The following is a 19,664-nucleotide window of genomic DNA, read 5'->3' on the forward strand; positions in this document are numbered from 1 at the left end:
TTCTCATCAGCAGCATCTGAAGCCCACGGAGATGATAGTGAGCATTAGGGGAGTTCAGCAGTTTGTTTGTGAGGAACGGGGCTCTGCTGAATTGGCTCTGATCGCCGTGCCGTGCACAAACGACTTCATGTGTCAGGGAAGATGTATGAGTGTTGTACACGAGCTCCAGTTTTCCTTTCACGATCCAAAGGTGTTTGCTGGAAACGTGCACAGCTGAAAAGGGTGGGCTGAAGCGCTAGTGCACCGCTGGTACTGCTGGTGTGGACCCCAAAGTGCCCTCCCCAGGCCATGTGTGTGCTGTGTTTAACAGTGGATTGTGGGGCCAAGTTGACCCTGTGGATCCTCAAGGGTGGCAAACCACAGATTTGAGAGACCGACTGACTGAGACTGCTTAACTAAAACTGAGGGGATTGACTGACTAAAACTGACTCAAACTGAGTGATTGACTGAGACTGACTAAAATTGATTTACCGACTGAGTAAAACTGACAGACTGAAACTGAGCAACTGACTGACTGAACTTGACTAAGACAGCGATTTGACTGAGACTAAAACTGAGTTATTGACTGAGTGAAAAAGTCTAAAACTGAGAAATTGACTGACTGAAACTGAGAGACTAAAACTGATTGATTGACTGACTGACTGACAGACCCAGAAAGCCACAAGCTGTAGAGAACCTGCTGTGCAGAATATCACCTGACAGCAGAGACGCTCACTTCTGTGAGGTACAATTCATGTTTGGTGTGTTTTATGGCCTCCCGGCGACATTCCCGTCTCTCCCCACTTGCCTCCAATCTCAGTCTCCACTTCATAAGTATCACTGACGGTGAGGGAATGGGGGGCAGAGTAAGTGGGGGCCACTCCCCCCACCTCTTACTTTTACTCTCTCAGAGAACAGCTCTTTGTTCTGGATGTTCTGCCCAATGTCCTCTGTCGCTTTGCTGCCTTTTTGTGCGCTGCAGTCCGGTGTCATCCTCCTGCAAGGGTTCCTCCTCCATGTGCCGCTGTTCCAAGTCCGCAGGCAGAACATTGTTCCTGGGCCAGTATCGTTCCCACCCAGAGCAGACCACGTGTTTAGAGGAAACAGGTCAAAGTCCTGCTCAGTGAGTGCGGACACTGGATGAGAGTGTTACTGGTCCAGGCTGACACCTGGCGCTTTCCTCCTTTCTATTTCCGGTCCACAGCGGAACTGAACGTCGAGCTGTCGCGCCCACTCAAGATCAGCCCGACTTTGGCCAAGCTGGAGCAGGCCAAGGCCTTCTGGAGGAAGATCTTTCCGGAGAGCAGCAGCGAGCCCAGCAAACCCACCCCTTCCCCGCAGCCTTCTCCGACGATGCCCGCAGTGACCCGCGTGCCCCCTCCTTTGGACGGTGCCTTGTCCCAGCATGCCTCGCCTTACGCAGGCGCCCTGGAGGCTTTGGCGCCCTTCCACAGAGCATCAGTCCGCACGGCACAGGTAGTCGTCGCCCTGGAGGTGGAGGACCACCCGTCTCGGCCAAGCCTGGCGCTGTCCTTGTCCAGACTCACCGGTGACCTCACCTTAAGGAGGGGGCCCAAGCTGGCAGGTGAGTTGATGCGTACCTTGGGCCACGGAGCCTTTCAAAGTGGTCCGAAGCAGCAGCTCTCTCCAGGGTTGTTAACCTTTGACCTCATAAAGAGTACAGAGTGAGCCGAATTTATCTCCACACAGGAAGTAGAATTTCAGGCCGTGCAACTTGCCGTGATGAGAAGTGGGAGGGCGGGACTTGTTTGTGTACCCTAGTAGGAAATGAAGCTTCTGTCATGTGACCTTTCTGTGCTGTGCTCGGAGGGAAATATCTCAGCGGGACACCACAACAAAGCGTTTTTGGAAGAGCTCGGGAAATGGCGTGCGTTACAGCGCCACCACGACGTAACCGGGGAGGAATGACCCGTCCGCAGTGAAACTGGAGTCGCTGTCCCCTGTGTGGCATTCGAGTGGGGGGGGGGTGACCTGTCCATTTATGGGGAAAAAGAGCTGCTCTGATTGGAGCCTGCAGGGTAGGCGACCTCGACTGAGGGCAACTTCCGCTTGATTATTGATGAGGGAGCTGCTTTACCCTGATTCCTACAGATTAGTCCGCATGTTGTGTAGAAAGTTTTCGGTACAACAGAGAAACCACATCCGACTCTTCCGTTGGATTTCTTTTCGTCTAACGCACATACGCCGCCGCCACCGCATACCACATCTGCCTCCTAGTTTCTCTGACCCTGCGTAGATAAGCTGCCCGGGGAGACGCAGCTCCTCGGGGTCCGAGACCGCGGTGCCATTTGGTCGTGGCATCCAGGTACAGCGCTCGCAAACCGGGACCTTGTCGTAGTCGTTCGCTGCAGCTGAGCTTTCGTTGTGACAGCATGCCTCGTGTGAGGGGGAGGGCTGTGGCATGTGGTCCATCCCAACACCCCCCCCCCCCCCCCCCCCCCCCCCGCATCTGTTTTACAGATGTTCTTATATAGGGTTACTTCACATAAAATGATTGTCGAAAATTTTAATTTAAACCTCAACAATTTGCACTTGTTTACTCGAACGTACATAACTCCACTATGAGACAATGTTAGCCTGGGCTGATTTTCACCAGCCCTCCTGCTTTCATCCCCGTTTGATGTGTTGACTTCGATAAACACCCTTCGAAACACCCGGCATGAGAAACAGCGGAAGAACTGTGAGAAGCGTAGAGACGATTGCTCTCGTCGCAGAATTAATCCCTAACTTTGCACGGTTATTTTTAGCGGTGATCCTCCTCTCATTTGGTCTTTTGTGGGCAGATTCATCACCAACTCTTTTCCCTTTGTTTACTATAAACAGGGCCTGTGGTTAAGACCCCATGAGATGCTCCCTTTCTGACCTGTGATTGCAGCAGCAGACAGTAGAGGGGTTTAAACCCCAGTATTTAGGTTCTGTGGGTGTTTGTGAAAATATGCTAATTTATTGTTGCTTGTTAAAAAAAAAAATAAATAAATAAAAATAATAATCCATATAGTCTCCCTTTTACAACTATGTGATGTTTTAAGCATCTGGAATTTTTGAAACCCGTCACACATGTCACATTATTGTAGAGTTTAGAGTTCAGCTTCATCCAGTGCCAGGTTTGGACTAATTCAACAGGTGACTGGTCAGAGTAATTTCCACTTGCCAGTCACCCCCCCCCCCTAGTTAAACGGGTCTGGAAGAAGTGATTTCATATTTTTTCAGAAATGCCACCTTCTCCAAAGACACTCAGGTGAAACACCCTGCTTTATGTCGGCAAACGGTTTCCATTGTCTGAAACACAAACCAGAGATGCTGCTGGTTGTGACGCTCAGAGTTATGTAGGTTTCTTTGGACTCAGACTTGTTCCAGTGGCTTAATGACAGAGGTGAACCATGATGTTGGACCCTCATCTCATCTGTCAAGACAGAAATGCTGTGGGAGGGTGTCAGAGGACAGGTGAAACATAAAGGGTGCAGCAGCCCGGGGTCTCGAGGAAGTGCAGGTCACAAGGAGACGGAGGAGCCCAAGGGGATTAGCGGGGGTATGGAGGATGGAGCAGGACCTGAGCCACGTTTCCTGTTACACTCTAGCGAGGGACAAGCTTCTTGTCCACCAGAGAACATCTGGGGGGGTTTACTATACCTCCGCCGGTGCAGAGATGGGGTAAAAGGGGGATTAGGCAGACAGTGAAGCCTGTCACTGGATCTCGTGATAATGAGAAGCAGTAGGAGCCTCGCAGTTCCACCACATGCTCCCAAAGGTGGAGGTGCTTTTATAGTTCTGTGAAAATTAAGGAACGTAGGAGGCAAGAACAGATGGCCCCGGATCCCTGAAATGGGACACTCCGTAATCCCTGTGCCGACCATCAGCGGGACGAGCCTGAGCCCTCTGACCCAGACGCCAGTGATTTACTAATATGGACTGAAATAGTCTGAAAAGACCCCTCTGTTCTTTGACCAAATGCAGTGCTTGATTAATCGTTCGCCGCCGTGTTCACGAAGTATCGTGCATGGAACAGCAATTGTTTCACTTTGTCAAATTCAGTATAAAGCGAGATATTTTCTGCTATTCATCGCATAATTTTTTTTCTAATGGCAGGGAAGCAAATTATAAAATAAGTTTCGAAATAAGCCCTACTGGTCTTTGGGGTGCGACACGGGTAGGTCTTACTTAATCAAGGAGAGATTACCAACGTGCTCAGCGTTGCATATCAAAAATGTATGAGAGGAACAGCAGGGAGCGCATGTTCTTTCCAGATACCATGGACAAACCAGGTAAAGCACACACCACATGCTCTCCTTACCGTACCTCCTACCCAGCTTGTCCAGTGCAGGGTCGCGGTGCTCCGGAGCCTGTGCTGGAAGCATAGGGTGTGAGGCAAGGGAGACCCTGGAGAGGACACCAGTCCATCACAGGGCAGTCACACACAGCCAGTCACTACGGGTAACTAATAGTCATCAGTTCACCTGAAACACACATCTTTGGACTGTGGGAGGAAACCAGAGCACCTGGAGGAAACCCACGCAAGCATCCAAACCATCCAAACTCCGCACAGACTGAGTCTGATGTCTTGTGTTAACATTGCGTTGCGTTATTCGTTTAGAGTCCGTTAGTCACCTATTATCGTGGACACGCTTGGAGCAAAGCAAACCCACGCGCAAAGTTCTGCCTACAAAAGGAGAGTTACATTGGACAAATTGGATTCTTCTGGAAGTGCTGCACATGTTGTGTGCATGGTGTAAAAGTGCTGCTTTAGCTACGGCCTACCATGATGACAGCACGCAGCGCAAGTAACATCTGCCTCAATTACAGGATTCCACATGGAAAATAGGCCGTACCAGGATAACCCTGCTTGCGGATTTTCTGAGTTTCGCAAGAGTCAGCAGCTCTTTTTTTTTTTCTTTCAAAGGAACTTGTTCCTCTCGGTAATTTGGTTAAGCGATAGTGCTGTGCGTGGTCGACAAGCCTCCGGGACGATATCTGTCACAGTCATTCTGCTTTCAGTTACTCTGTCGGGATCCTTAATTGATTGCAGTTCGTTAAGGGGATGTGAATTATTTATGGAGCGGTTCTCAGAGAGCCGGCCAGAGCCAAACCGACACCCTAAATCAAACCGAATTCCGTGATTAACCAAAGATGTATTTCAAATCGCGGTGCTTTCCATTTGCTACTTTTTTGCAGAAGTAGCACATGATGCTCAATTTTGGATCAGATCTGTTCAGAGTCTCTGAACCGACGGGAGTGAGGCTGCTGGGCACGAGGGCCTGCAGAGGAGGACTATGTGAGCGGTGGCACCGGACGACCAGGTCCCCCTCCCGTGTGTTCCACGCCAGCCTACGCATGGAAATCCCACTGGGAGAAACTCGATACCCCTCGGTTGAACCAGACATGGCCGTCAGCTGCAGCGCGCAGCGCAGACGGAGCTCGTTTCACCAGGATGTGTTTCAGATTCTCAGGAATCCTCCTTTAAATGAACACCAAACCCAAAACGCGACGAGCGGAGCCGGAGGGAGCCGATCCCACGAAAACAACAGGTGCCCGCGAGCCGGCCGAGCCCCCGCTCTACGACTTTCCCATATGGCGTCGCCCGCCGGTGCTTAACAGCCGGCGAATCCCTTCTTTTGTGGTCTTCTTCGACATGTTCTTATTTTCACATGGTTTGAGGAAGACGCGGAGCTCGCAAAAGCTGGAGAACCTTCAAAATAACTTTTGACTCGCAGATCTGAAATTAAACGTTTGAACTGTTTTGATTATTTTGTCAAAAAAAGTGACACTGTAGATGGCTGAAATGACTCTGTTTTATCAAATTGGGGGAAATTTTCCTGGAGCCATTCTTGTGAAGTGCCCATCCATCCATCCATTCATCCACTATCGATGACTGCCTGTCAGCGCAATGTCATGGTAATCCGGAGTCCATTCCAGAAACAGAAGACGCGAGTGTTAAGTGCTTAGCTCGGGCGCTCCTGGTTGCCAGTGCACATTCTCAACCTAAATGGCTCCAGTGTAAAGGTTCTGACTACAGTTTGTGATCACAATCGTTCTGGGTAACAAATCTCTTCTGAGCAGCCGCAAGAAGCGACTGAAATGAAGAGCAACTCAAGCTGCTTCCCGGGGTAAAGAACAGGATTAAGTCCTTGAGAGACCGATTTGCTTCCTGGAACCCTGACGCACCACTGACAGCAGGTGCCATAGCGGTTAGAGCTGTCATCTTTTAAACAACCCTGGGTTCAAAACGTGCTCTCACTGTAGTTCCCTTGGTCAAGGTATTTACCATGAATTGACACTGTAAAAATGACCCAGCTGTATAACTGGGTAAACCTAGCATGGTAAGTTACCTTGGAGAACAATATCAGATAAATGCGGTAAATGTATGCAACGTACCACCAGCAAGGTGAAAGTAAGTGGAGTTTGTGATAAATAAATGTCAGGAGCAGGTCTGGTGTTTCCCCGTCTGTCCCCGAAGCAACGAGTGCCGTTGTAAGAGGTCGCTGCTGTCATGTTCAGGGATCCAGCCTGTACCACATCACACACCGCCATGCCTTAATGGCGCTCGCGATGGCCGTCTGTTTGTTGCGGCACGCTGCACAAAGCCATTAATTCCGCTGAGATTACCAGGCAAGTACACTGCCAGGAGGTTCGATTACAGCCATGTGGCTCCAGCGTTCAGGCATTAGGACATAAAATTCAAAGAGCTCGCACTCCCTCACCCCTTGCCCCGCGGGTTTCTCGGCAGCGGTTTCTTTGCGTGGCTCCGGACCTTAACTGCACTGATGAATTATGGGAATCTGGCCCACGTGGTTTCTCTGAGGAGTCGTAGGAAGTCATGACCGTCGTCAAATATGGAGGATTTGACTGCTGCGAAGTGGTCCCGACTGTTCTTTTCTCCCCATGTATGATCTTGGGAGGCAATATAACAGAGAACGCATTGAAGACATGAAGACCTTCGTCCGTGAGCTGCGAAGGGTCCCTCACGAGGATCTCGTGTCTTTCGGTTCTCAGTTTCCATCCCTCTCGCGCTGGTCATTCCAGTCGAGGTCAGCAGGACTTCTTCCTTGCAGTAAAAATGTACCTGAGGAGAGTGGCTGCCTGCAGAGAGGTATGGGTAACAAAGAGAAAAGGGAGGGAATGAATCAAAGATACTTTATATTTTTCAAAAGGGAAAAATACAGATTTTCATAAGAAAAGGTGGAAAATTGTCCCCCGAGTGTTACCAGATTACAGCGTTGAATGAGATGTTCCTTTATTGTGGGCCGCGCCGATCCGCTCTGAGATCACGACGATGCCCGTGGTTCTAGTAAACTGTGGGCCCGGGTCCGAGCGCAGCGGTCGGACCCCGTCCACGTCAGACCCCACTCGAGGCCCCCGCCACACGACCTCTTACTCATGCGGGATGGCATCCGAGTTCTGAGAGGACCGGGGCAGCGCTTCCAAGCCGGCAAGTCGTGGGAGGACCGCCCTGGAGAGGATTCTGGGAGATTTATAGGTTCTTCAGTTCATCCCCTCGCAAGCGGACCTGTTTAAAATGTCCCCATAAACTCATCGCCCCCTTCCTTTGCCCACGCTCAGTGCTTTCCTCCTGACCCGCTTCATGCTTTGTGACACGGACGCTTGTCCTCCCGCTGTCGTTCGCAGAGCCCCTGCAGGCAGCCCTGGTGCAGCTGGAGCTTCAGGACGTTCTCCTGAAGACGGGCCTGAAGGAGCGCAGCCGCGTCCTGCTGGGGCCCTTCTGCTGCAGCGCCGACCTGGAGGCCAAGTGGTGTCGGCACAGCGGGAGCCCCGGGCCCGAGCCGGGCCCCCCCAAACTGCTGCTGGACCTCAAGGGGGGCCTGCTTCAGGTACACGGTGCCTCCCTCCGGTTTCTGCTTCTTTACACCTGTCTCTCACAGAAGAGGATTGATTTATTCTGTGAAGTCACCTCATTATTAAAAATTCCTGTTGAGAGAGGATCAAATTACCATTATTTCTGATGGGGGAAGAAATGTGATTTTTAACTTGCTTTTTAATGAGATATTTATGTTTTTATTTCACTTCCTCTGACTTTTTAGGAGACATTTTTGGTCATTTGAGTTTTTGAGATCACTTCTCATGTCACTTTGAAAAGCACACAGACCCCACATTCGTACTAGTGCTGTACTGCGTAATTAACAAATGTTTGACGCTACGTGATCTTCATTAGGTCACAAGGTTAAGGCTTTATTTATGCCAGCAAGTATTTATTGTTGCTGCTACAGATATTGTTTCCATGAAAATTTAGAAGTCAATAAACCAGATTTTATCTTGAAAATGGCCAGATGGACACCACTTTGGGGTTTGAGACACTAAAGTGTCCGATGACGTAAAAAATATGTGCTGTAAACATTTTTTTCAGTGCTTGTACTGAATAATAAGTCCTTTGTAAGACAAAGGTATGTTTTCATAAGCCGTTGCATGGTAACCCGTTGAGGAATAGATGGTATAAGTCATGTCGTTATGATGAGGGATGAGTGTATTTGTGTATTTGTGCACTGAGCCAGCGCCGCTTCCAAAGGCCCCTACACTTCCTGTGTTGTGACACAGATCCCCCTGGAGCCCAACAGGGAGACAGCGGCTTGTTCATCTCCTGGCCTCCGCTCCTTTGTGCCCAGACACAGCCCATTAGGGCCCTGTGCTTTATCGTTCCCTTGGGTCGAACATTAGAGGTAACATTCGATGAGCTGTTCCCGAGAGCGCTCTCGCCATATGGCATTTCTGCAGACAACTTTCCGCTTTATTGTCAGCGAGTGGCATGTTGCGCATTGAAACGGCTCCGCTTCGGTTTTGCGTAAGAACGAAACTCTTTAATATGCTGCACAATGCCTTTATTGCCTGTCATTAACGGCAAGATCAGTGGGTACGCACACTCAATACGCACACTTAATACATAATCATGCGTTTCCTCTGGCAAATGCGGTAGGTCATGGCGATTTAATCGGTTCCTGCGCAGAAACCACTCGAAATTCTTCCCCTCGAGCTCAGACCTGGAATCCCCCAACTTTCCAGGTTCTTGATGTGTTCGCAGGCTGCCCAGTGAAGGGTTTGTGTGAGAACCGTTTTTGAGTCAGAGATTCCGGCAGGCTCGGCCAAAGGCCCGGGTGCCCCGCACCACCCGCCCACCCAGGGGGGGAAACTGTACTGCAGTCAGCTGGCCTTGTCTGCCCCCCACAGGTCTTCTGGGGACAAGAGCACCTGAACTGCCTGGTCCTGGTGCAGGACCACCTGCAGGACTTCTTCCACCAGGAGGGCGGCAACACCAGGCCGGAGTCCAAGGACGTGTTGAGGAGCGCGCGGCTCCCCTCTCCCGGCACCCAGCACCCCAGGACAGAGCACAGCTCGGATGACCTCAGGACGGGCCTCTTCCAGTACATCCAGGACTCAGGTGACCCCTCTAGGGGGCGTTTCTGAGGGGCGGGTTCTGACGGGTGCCTCTAGCGTGTTGACGCTAACTTAACTCCACCCACCCAGCCACCCGCTGCTTGTTCTCAACCTTGTTGTTCTCCTTTGAATTTCTCCATAACCACAACAAAACAGGCTGGAGGTACGAGGGACCGAAAGCGGGACTCCTGCGCTATCCAGTTGCAGAATGTCGCTCCAGTGCAGAATTAGCGGTCTGCGGAGCATGTTTCCAGCCCCCATGTTAGCATGACTGAACTTCCTGTCTCGGCAAAGCTCTGCCCGGTTCTTCTCGCACTCGCTTACCCAAGGAGGCCAGGGCTCTAGGGATGCGGGGGTGCTGTCTGGGATCCCACGGAAGGGCCGGCCCCGCGCGATCCCGGAGAACGAGGCATTGCTCTCGACGGAGAGGCAGAAGGGCGGCCTGGTGGTCATGTGTTTGCCTCATTGTTCCCCTTCCACTTTGATGCTTTTCGTGTGGCTGTTTTTGCAAGAAGCGGCCTTTTTTCAGTAGGAAAAAATCGATCTGCGCGCAACATGTTGCAAACAGGGCCGGGGGGGGGGGGACTGTGTGTAGACTCGGCGGGCGCAGGGTGTGGGCAAGGGCCCAGGGCCCACATGGCGCGGAGCAGCTGGGCCGCCACGCTTCTTGTGGGGAGCGGCGAACGCAAATAAAAACAATGCCATGGAAGCACGTCATTCCTCCGCGGTGGTACAAAGGAAGTCCACGTCGGCGCACAAACATGTCGTTCACCTTTCAGTGCCGCAGGACTTGTTGACTTCCATGGAGAATGTTCCACTTGAAATAAAAGCCAGTTCTATCCCAAAGGTCTCCAGATCGAGTCCCCCACCCCCCTGTCCCTACCATCCTGGCTTTTATATTTTGTCCCATAAACACCAGCAACTTACATTTACATTGATTCATTTATCCTAACACTTTTCTCCAAAACGACTTACAGTGTTAATCTACCTACAATTTTACCCATTTATAAAGTTGCGTAATGTTTTTACTGGAGCAATTTAGGGTAAATGCCTTGTTCAAGGGTAAAATAGCTGGAAGTGAAAGTTGAACCTATGACCTTTGGGTCCAAAGGCAGCTTTAACCGCTAAACTATCAGCTGCCCCCTCACTTGCAGAGGGTTTGGATTGCAGTTAAATATAGAGTTTAAATGCATTAAGAGGGGTTCAAAGTGCAATTAGTCCTTCCAGTGGGGTGCTCTAATTAAAACTGCTCATCGTTGTCTGCTCTGCATCTCTCCCGCAGCCTCCCAGAAGCTTCCTGCCGCTTACGAGGTGGTGTTCTACAATGAGACGGACGACAGCCCCGGCGTCATGCTGTGGCGCTACCCGGAGCCCCGCGCGCTCACCTTTGTCCGCATCACCCCCGTGCCTTTCAACACCACGGAGGACCCCGATATCAGCACGGCGGACCTGGGGGATGTGCTGCAGGTCAGTAGACCCTCCCAGAGCGCAGCATTGCGCTGCCCTAAGTTCACGGCCGAACGCCGTTACTGTGAATCAGCCTTTTTCAGAAGTGACTCCACATCAAACCACTAATGCTGTCACACACACACACACACACGCACACGCACACGCACACACGCACGAAATGCTCATGCTAAGTAAGCTTGATTTCGTCACTGTACATAAATAACAATCAAATGGAGCATTTAATGAGAAGGGGATGTGGTTTCGAAGGCGGTGCTCTGGGGTGAGTCGGGGGTCACGGGACTCTTCGGTAACCTCTCCTCTCGTTCCTCTGGGGTCTGAGGGACAACCGAAGGAGGGCGTCTCCGCTAGCGCTCCATCAGAGCATCGCTCCTTGACCGCCTGCTGCCAGTGCCGGGCAAGTAACAAGTGGCAGCAGGCACGGTACGTGGCCTACGAGGTCACAGGTTCGACAGTCGTCAGGATCACCGGCGATATTCTGCTTCAGGACCAAAGCTGTGGTGAAGGGTGAAGTCGCACACAGAGTTGTGTTCCTCTCTGCCTCCCGGGCTGCACGGAAATGTGTTTCTTACATTAAGTCACGACCTTCCTTTCAAGCAGTCGATGCAGCTGTGAAAGTAATTTAATCTTTCAATGCACTCACACGATTTGTTTGAAAAAATCAAACTCAAACAAGAAATATAATTTGTTCATATTTCTGTATATGAAAGGCTGTGTTCCGGAGGGAAAAGTGGAGGGTTAAAAAAAAAACATTCCAAGCGTGGCCTGCAATACAGGCCTTCTGTCCTGGATTATGACGTTATTTGTTGGCAACTCGGAGCCTGACCAGTTAGGTTTGTAACAGAGAGCTCGCACCCTGCACCGGATCCATTCATGCCGTTTATCTGGGCTCCTGTCACCCGGGAGCCATCGATTAACGTAAATCTAATATCGCGGCTGGAATAGCAGATTCACTAGTATTTTTTTATTATTCATTTTACTAACATTTTTCCCCTAACCAGCTTCTAACATTGTAGCAAATCCATCAATGAGCCAAATTATCAAGCTGTCTGCACCCAGGGTGTACCCTGTTTCACTCCCTACACTTCCTGGATTGACTCAAAACCTTTCTGACCCTCTACTGTAAGAGCAGTTATTGATCATGAATAAATGAATGAAAATACACCCTTAAAAGATAAGCCACAAATAATTTTCATTGCACGTATGATGAAATATATTGGTTTTATTGTTGTGTTACATAAAAAAATAACTTGTATTTGGATGTTTTGATTTATTCAAGGCGACATTTTTTGTCCGTTTTTTTTTTTTTCTTTTCTTTTCTTTCCCCATAAGAAATACTGGTATTTTGACCCCACATTCCGAGGATTTGCCTAACGGTCTGATTTAGCAGAACTAATTAAACCTGTTATGTGAGGAATAGATGCATATTATTGCAGTGTTTCACCAGCTGTATTAGTCCCGTTTACCATTCGGTTGGTGACTGATTGAAGCTGACACACCAGATGTCTGAATGGTCCAGATGATGCTTTCGGTCGCACCTTAGAGCTCTCCGATGAAGCGTGAACACTCGCACGTGACTGACCGTATAGCGATGTTGTGGGTTTAAAGTGACAGGTGACACTTGGTGACACGTGTTCTCCAGCCTCGCTGCGCCGTGTCACATTGGCACGTGTTGCGCGTCTCCGGAGATTAACGATGTTTTGGAGGTCCAAGTACAGCTGATGGCGAACATGTGGGTTCAACGTTGTCTCGCACACTTCCACGACAGCTCTCCAAGTGACACATCTCTTGACAAAAGAGAGATTTCATATAAAAGTGGTGCACTGGAAGGGACACTCCAAGTGAGCACTGCTGCTTTAGAGGGGAGATGTGAAGAAGGACGCAAACGAAGCCGCGAATGCAGCGCAGTGGATGCGGCTCAAAAGAGCGATCGAGGTTGAGTACGAAATATTGTGAATAAATTCCAAGTCGAGATGAGAAAGAAGTTGTTTCTGGATTCCGGGGCCGCTTTGCCTCAAATGCTCCCGCAGAAACGGTCATGCACGCACATAGGAGGTGGGGGGGGTTGGGGGACTCGTCGTTAGCCGCCCCGCTGCTAACTCTGACCCGTTAGGGCCCTTAATTGATTTCAGCTCCACGGCAGAGCGACTGTCTACTTGCGTTCCTTTTATTCCCGACTTCAAAGAGGTTCAATTAATTGGCATTTTATTTGGTTTCTGCGAGGAGCTGAAGTGCAGCACTAAGACTGTGGGCGCTCAGACGGGGCTCTTAAAGCTGCCGTCCCATGGTGGTGGAGATGGTGAAAGAGATGGAGAAGGAGAGGGGCGCACAGAGGCAGTGACTCATTCTCAGGGCTCTCGGGTTTCCACGTGAAACGGAGGAGAGGAGCGGCGCGGCCTTGGCGTCTCACTCCCGGTTCAGAGGAACCCTCCCCACCGGGGGTCCAGCGGTGCGGGGGTGTGAGGAGGCGGGGCACACAGGTGAACAGCACACAGCTGGGGGTCTGCCCGTTGCCAGGGTTGAGCGCCGCGTCCGCCAGGCCCAGCCGATCCCCAGGGTGGATCACGTTAACGTTTTATAAAATCAAGATTTCCTGCATTTAAATAGTTGTGGTTTCACGACTGGTTCCAGTATCTCAAAGGGGAATTTAAACCGCGTCCATTAACCAGAGCCGTGATTTTAAACATGGGCGGAGGTGGGCGGGGGTTGCGGGGGTGGGTGGGGCTGGGGGAGTGGCCCGTTCTCGGTGTCGGGGGCTCGTCCGTCCAGCAGTTCACACCTGCAGCCCAACGGGAGGGTCGACTCATTGTGGCCGCGAGCAGGTATGTCCGTCCATGGGCCGGATCGCGGGTGAGCCTCTGAGTCGCCGTGATGAAACGCCAACAACTGGGTTCAACCACTTTTCGAGGAGCGTCCACCTCGGCGTCTGCATCCTGCAGCCATTCCTCCTTTCTCTTCGCACACACTCCACACACAGTCTGCGCACACCGCCTGGCCAACATGTGGGTGCCACGGCAACGCTGACCCCAAATGAACCGCGAATGCCACTGCTTTCATTACCCTGCAGTTGGTGCTGTTGTTACTCTGCACTTCGAAGCCTCACTTATTTACCCCGATGGTTCCAGTCCTGTTGAACCAGTGCAACATGACCATACACACACACACACACACATTGCTGTTTAAAGTCACCAGTCCCCCTGAAATCTGTGTCTTTGACCTTTGGGAGGACAGCAGAGCAGCCTGAGGAAACCCACAGGTAGAACATTAAGGTTCCAGAGGTTGAGCTGAATTCGAACCTGCAGCCCAAGCACCACCTTAGACACACTTGTTGCTGACTGTCCTTGTCACTTGATGAGCTTTACATCTCACACCTCAAAAAAGGCCAAAATGGTGTCAAACTAGGTCCTTTTTTTGCAGATATTAAGAAAATTTTGACACTTGTTAACTGCAAAAATTCCACCTTGATCTTGTTTGAAGGCTGATATTAGTTTGACATTTATCCCTACATGAGCAGCATCTTGACACATTTAATAATTTAGCTCACACTTTTTTTTTAATATAAGGGAACAGATGGTTAATTTTTACTGTATGAATTCAGAGTAAAGTACCTTGCTCAAGGGTACTACAGAAGCAGGTGGGTTTCGCACCTGGGTGCTGCAAGTACAAGGAAGCAGCTCTAGCCAGTATGCCACCTGCTGGTCAATATGTAAAATATGTATAGGTTAAAAGCCCTGAGTTATATTTCTGTTCTTACTAACTTACTGCTTAACACTAATGTAGGAAAAAGGAGACACCCGCCCCTCCCCCCAAGACACGAGAACAAAGCTTTCGGGGCCGTGTGTGGCCCTTCGCAGGCTGAGTGATGGCGAGCCAGGATCAGAAAGACATAAATAAACTCGGCACCCACGGCCTCCGGAAGCACCGGTGCGGACCCCCCGGTTCAGAAGCAGCGACTCGGCACTTAAGGCTTGTTTACGGGACCTTTCAAGGAGGGACTGTGTGACGCTGCACAGGGGTAGCGCTCGGCCTTCCGCTGGTGAAACACACCACAGTGTGTGTTGAAGCTCACGGTGTAGGGTACCACGGTAGTACTGGAACACTGCTAGTGATTGGGAGTGTGTCTTCGGGCCCAACTCCTGCAGTATGCAGTTCTCATGCCTCAACGAGAGGAGTGTGTGTCCGTGTCATGGAACTCGCGCCCTCTCGCCCGAGGCGCTGCGCACGTCACACTGCCGCCATCATTCACCCGGAGCAGGGAGTGCTCCCCCACCCCACCAAGCTTGCAGGTGTGCCGACGTTTTCCTGTAACCAGTGGCACCATTTGCCACATATGGCATGTGCAATTTATGACACATCGTGCATGTTGCTGCTAAGTGATTTTTCAGACAGAGAACATATGGCCGAAGGTCATTTCTCCACCACTCAGGGCTATCCTGCTCCATGAGGTACTGGGGTAAAGTCAAACATCATCATATTATTAAAAATCAACAATTTTTAATTAGGGTAGCAGGTGATGTAGTGGTTAAAGCTGCCTGCTTTGGACACAGGTTTGAATTCCACTTCCTGTTGTAATGCCCTGGATCAAGGTACTTACCTTGAAGGGGTACAGTAAAAATTAGCAAGCTTTATAAATGGATAACGGGGGGTGCAGTGGGTTTGGCCGGGTCCCGCTCTCTGGCGGGTCTGGATTTCGAGTCCCGCTTGGGGTGCCTTGTGACGGACTGGCGTCCCGTCCTGGGTGTGTCCCCTCCAGCCTTGCGCCCTGTGTTGCCGGGTTGGGCTCCAGCTTGCCCCGACCCCGCTTGGGGCAAGCGGCTTCAGCCTGTGTGTGTGTGTGTGTGTGTGTATATATATAAATAGATAAACGAAATGGCTTAACACTCTAAGTGCCTTTGGACAAAATCATCAGATAAGTGAAGCAAAGGTTATAAAGCAAGACCTCTTATGACAGTTGAATCTAAAGTCGAAAGGGAGCATCAACACACTGATACACTCACTTCTCATAACTGCTTGTCCTTGTCAGGGTCAAGGGGGTCAAGACCTTATCCTAGATGGACTGACGCAATACACTACTCTCTAAAAACTGTCCTGAAGGCCGACTCCCACATCCCAAACCTTAACATTTACATTAATTCATTTAGCAGATGTTTTTCTCCCAAGCAAACAAAACAGAAGACAGACAGACAAACAAAGTAAACAAAAGACAAACCAAGAACTGCTGGCAACTGACGGAAAAACTTATATTAATCTGTAAGATTAAGGTCAATAAATGTGTAAGATACGGTTGATATGGATGTTATTTAAACGTGACACAGTGACAACTTAGTGTTGACTGCTGGGGCAGCTGGTAGAATAGTGGTCGAGTAGCTGCCTTTGGACCCAACGGTCACAGGTTTGAGTCTCACCTCCAGCTGTCGTACCCTTGAGTAAAGTACTTACCGTGAAATTGCTCCAGTAAAAATTACCCAGCTGTATCAATGGGTAAATAATTGTAAGTGAGAAAAGCATCAGGTAAATAATTAAATGTAGATGCTGATGAAGCGTCCGGTGGACCAATGTCTCGCACCTTGCAGGTGCCGTGCAGCCTGGAGTACTGGGATGAGCTGCAGCGCTCCTTCGTGCCATACCGCGAGTTCAGCCTGTCGGAAAGCATGGCCTGCGAGCTGCCGCTGCCCAGCGTTGGCCCCCCCCACGAGCGCACCGAGCTGGTGGCCTCTGACCTCTGGAGGATCGTCCTGAACGGAGCGGCGGACGGAGGGGACGAGCAGAGGTGAGCAGGGCTGTGGGTCACTCGGAAGCGGGACTCCGGCGAGCACAACGGGCTGCGGCTCGTGCCCCGCCCCTTGCCACGTCTGGGCTACAGAAGCCGGCAGCGGACTTGGATCCAAAGCCTCAGGGCCTGCTGAGCATTTCCCGGCCGCTCCTGGCATCCCCCCCCCCGTCCCCGATGCCTTGAGTGTGTCTGAGCGGGAGGCGTCCTCAGGATGGAGATCTACCGTACGCTGCTGTGTGCGGGGCTCCCCTTCCTGGGTTCGGCCGACCTCGACCCGGCTCTGCGTGGGCTCCTCGGTGCTCCGCAGGAACGGCACGAGGACTTGAGGAAACATGTAAGGGAAGAACTGAGTTTAAGAAGGAAAAAAAAAAAGAAGTCTATATATACATCTGCATTTCATTATAATCATACTCCAAACAGTACATTTCCTTTATGTTTAAATTATTTGTCCTTTTTGATCAAAAATAATTCCCCGTCTTTACTTCTCCGTTTCATCTCTCTTCCTTGGGTTTCTCACAGAAGGAACGCGCGCACTGCTGCCAAATGGACATAATGAAAATTGTCAACATATGATGCTTATCTTTTTAAAGAGAATTTCACCGACCGTTCTTTCTTATGAGAGCTTCCTGCTGACTTTCAATGGGGAATTATAGTAGCTACAAATTACAGCACAAATGGCTATTTAGTTAAATTACCGTACGGGCGATTATGGTCTGCCGAGGTTTCTATGGAAGCGGGACTCAGCTCTGAGGCTGCAAGGGCGTGCCGTGTGTGGAAGAGGTGTATTTCGAACCTGCCGGTCTTTAAGAATATGCAAATTCAACAGGGAGAGTCACGGCAGGGCGACGGACGCATCCGGAACCTGTGAATGAACCTGTGGGAGGGATCCAGGAGTGGTACTTCAAGAGGGAGCAGGATTTTAATCACTGGGACTGTTCCACGTCAGGGGTTTTGACCATCCTCTCTCTGTTCCCAGCTTGGACAGCGAATCGGGCTCTCAGCTCCCATGTGACCAGCTGGTGTCACCCACTGCTCTTGCCGCCTGCACCCGTGTGGACTCCTGCTTCGCGCCCGGATTTGTGCCCTCGCTCGGAGTGTCGCTGCAGCTGGCCTGCATCGAGCTGCACCTCTGTCATCATCTGGAGCAGCTGGGCACAGGTAGCAGTCACGCCGCTGTGCCGTCGTCCAGTTCCGGCGTGTCACAAGAGTGATCTGTAGCATCAGTGTGCTGGGGCCTGGTGGGGAGGGAGTGCGTGGAGCTGAGGAGCTTAGAAGGCTTTGGCTCAAGGTTTGTGGTCAGGTGGGATGGCGGTTAGAGCTCCCGACTTCTGTTTGAAGAACGCACTTATGCATCCCACCTCCTGCTGTAGTACCTTGGATCATGGTACTCACCGTGAATTGCTCCAGTAAGATTTACTCCGCTGCATAAATGGGTAAATCAGTGTGAGTAACTAAAACGCTGTAAGTCACTTTGGCGAAGAGTGTCAGCTAAATGAATGTGAGTGTAAAAGTTCTTCACTGTCCAGAGGATGCGCTCAAACTGCCGTTTCCCATAAGCGACGTGACTGATATTGTACTGCGTTACATAATTACGCTGTGGTGCTTTTTCTGAACTGATCCTCAGACCTCCTGTTCTCAATTCCTTGTCTTCTCTTTCTGGTCGGATCTCCAGCTCCCGCCCAGCGCTTGCGGCCCTTTCTGCCAGACAGGAAGTTGCCCCAGGAGCAGGGCTACCTGGTGGCAGGGGCACGAGGACCCAGGGTGTACCTGCGCCAGTGGAGCTGCGACGCCATCGTATGCCACGAGCTGCACTTCTTCGCCGAGCTCGACTGCCGGCTGCTGGAGTATCGCAACCTGACGCTGCGGCCCCTGGTGCGGCCCTTCTCCTTGCGGGGCCAGGCGGCGGCTTCCTGCGGACCCCCCGTCCAGCAGCCGCAGCTGCTCTTGGACGGAAACGTGTTTGTGGATCCCGTCTTCCTCAGCGTGGGGCAGTACACCGTCCACACGCTGGACACGGCCATGCAGGCCTGGCAGCAGGTGAGGAGCGGCGTGCTGGTCGCTCCACGGTCACACCCTCAGAGCCCAGGCCCAGAAATTCCTCCAAATTGCTTTGAAGTGTAGTAGGCTACCTCAGATACCGACCAGGTATGAAAATATGGACAAATGAGTGTAAAAAAATGAACGCATCGCTATGTCCCTGGCTAAGGACCGCGCGCCGTCTCCATAAGCCAAAACAGGCCCGTAATTGTCATTAGTTCCTTTCCGGTGAGTCGCCTGAAAAAACGCATCGGTGAAACGTTCATGTTGTAAACCAGCAGACTGTTGCATGACTCGTGCCTCCATTTCAGGGAGGATCTGCTCTCTAATCCCCGCCGTTTTTGTCAGGCAGTACAGCGCTTTTCTGTGTACGTAGCGCATGTGATCACACCAAATCCATAAGTACACAGAAACGGGAGGAAGAAACCGTCGTCTCGAGCGAGGTCCGTCTTGCTGTCGGTGCCGTGCAGATTTATGATTTTGTTTATTCCAGTTGCACCTCGGTCCCTGTCGTAAATCGAGCCAGACTCCCCGGCCCGCCGCTGAGAGCCTGCCATGTTGCGCCTGTCCTACCAAAGCGGTTTTGGACACGCCGGGGTCCCTGAGGAGCGTTCCCCGCCCCGTGGGGCCGGGGAGGCCTACTTGAGCACATCTTCAGGGAGCGCCTGTTTGTCAGGCCGATTGGGAAATCTGCAGATCTCCTCAGCTGTGATTGATCAATCCAGTTGCACTCAGTCCTCTGCCAGCAGATAGATGGGAGAGTAAATCACACTTTTGTACACATCTGATTTGTGTCAGTGTCTGTTCTTTTATTTATTACTTTTTCCTTCTTCTCTGAATATTTTTTTCCATTTTATTTATTTTATTTAGCTGATTATTTTCTCCAAAGCAGCATACAGCGTGAGCTACTTACAGGGATTTACTCATTTATACATCTGGGTTTCTTTTACCGTATCAGTTGAGGGAAGGTACCTTGATCAGGGGTACGACACCAGGAGGCAGCATTTGA

General features: G+C 50.9%; 1 protein-coding gene across 4 annotated transcripts in view; it reads left to right on the forward strand.

The window, feature by feature from the left end:
- Positions 1–19,664, forward strand: part of vps13b (vacuolar protein sorting 13 homolog B) — a 249,181-nt gene that overhangs the window by 200,621 nt on the left and 28,896 nt on the right. For all 4 annotated transcript variants that reach the window (XM_029245971.1, XM_029245972.1, XM_029245969.1 and 1 more), the window contains exons 36-42: positions 1,184–1,564; positions 7,621–7,823; positions 9,172–9,382; positions 10,661–10,845; positions 16,419–16,615; positions 17,595–17,776; positions 18,291–18,655. In XM_029245971.1, the coding sequence (XP_029101804.1) occupies positions 1,184–1,564; positions 7,621–7,823; positions 9,172–9,382; positions 10,661–10,845; positions 16,419–16,615; positions 17,595–17,776; positions 18,291–18,655 (1,724 nt within the window). The remainder of the gene's footprint in view (positions 1–1,183; positions 1,565–7,620; positions 7,824–9,171; positions 9,383–10,660; positions 10,846–16,418; positions 16,616–17,594; positions 17,777–18,290; positions 18,656–19,664) is intronic.

The sequence above is a fragment of the Scleropages formosus genome, chromosome 18 (genome assembly GCF_900964775.1).
Source record: "Scleropages formosus chromosome 18, fSclFor1.1, whole genome shotgun sequence".
NCBI classification, from domain to species: Eukaryota; Metazoa; Chordata; class Actinopteri; order Osteoglossiformes; family Osteoglossidae; genus Scleropages; species Scleropages formosus.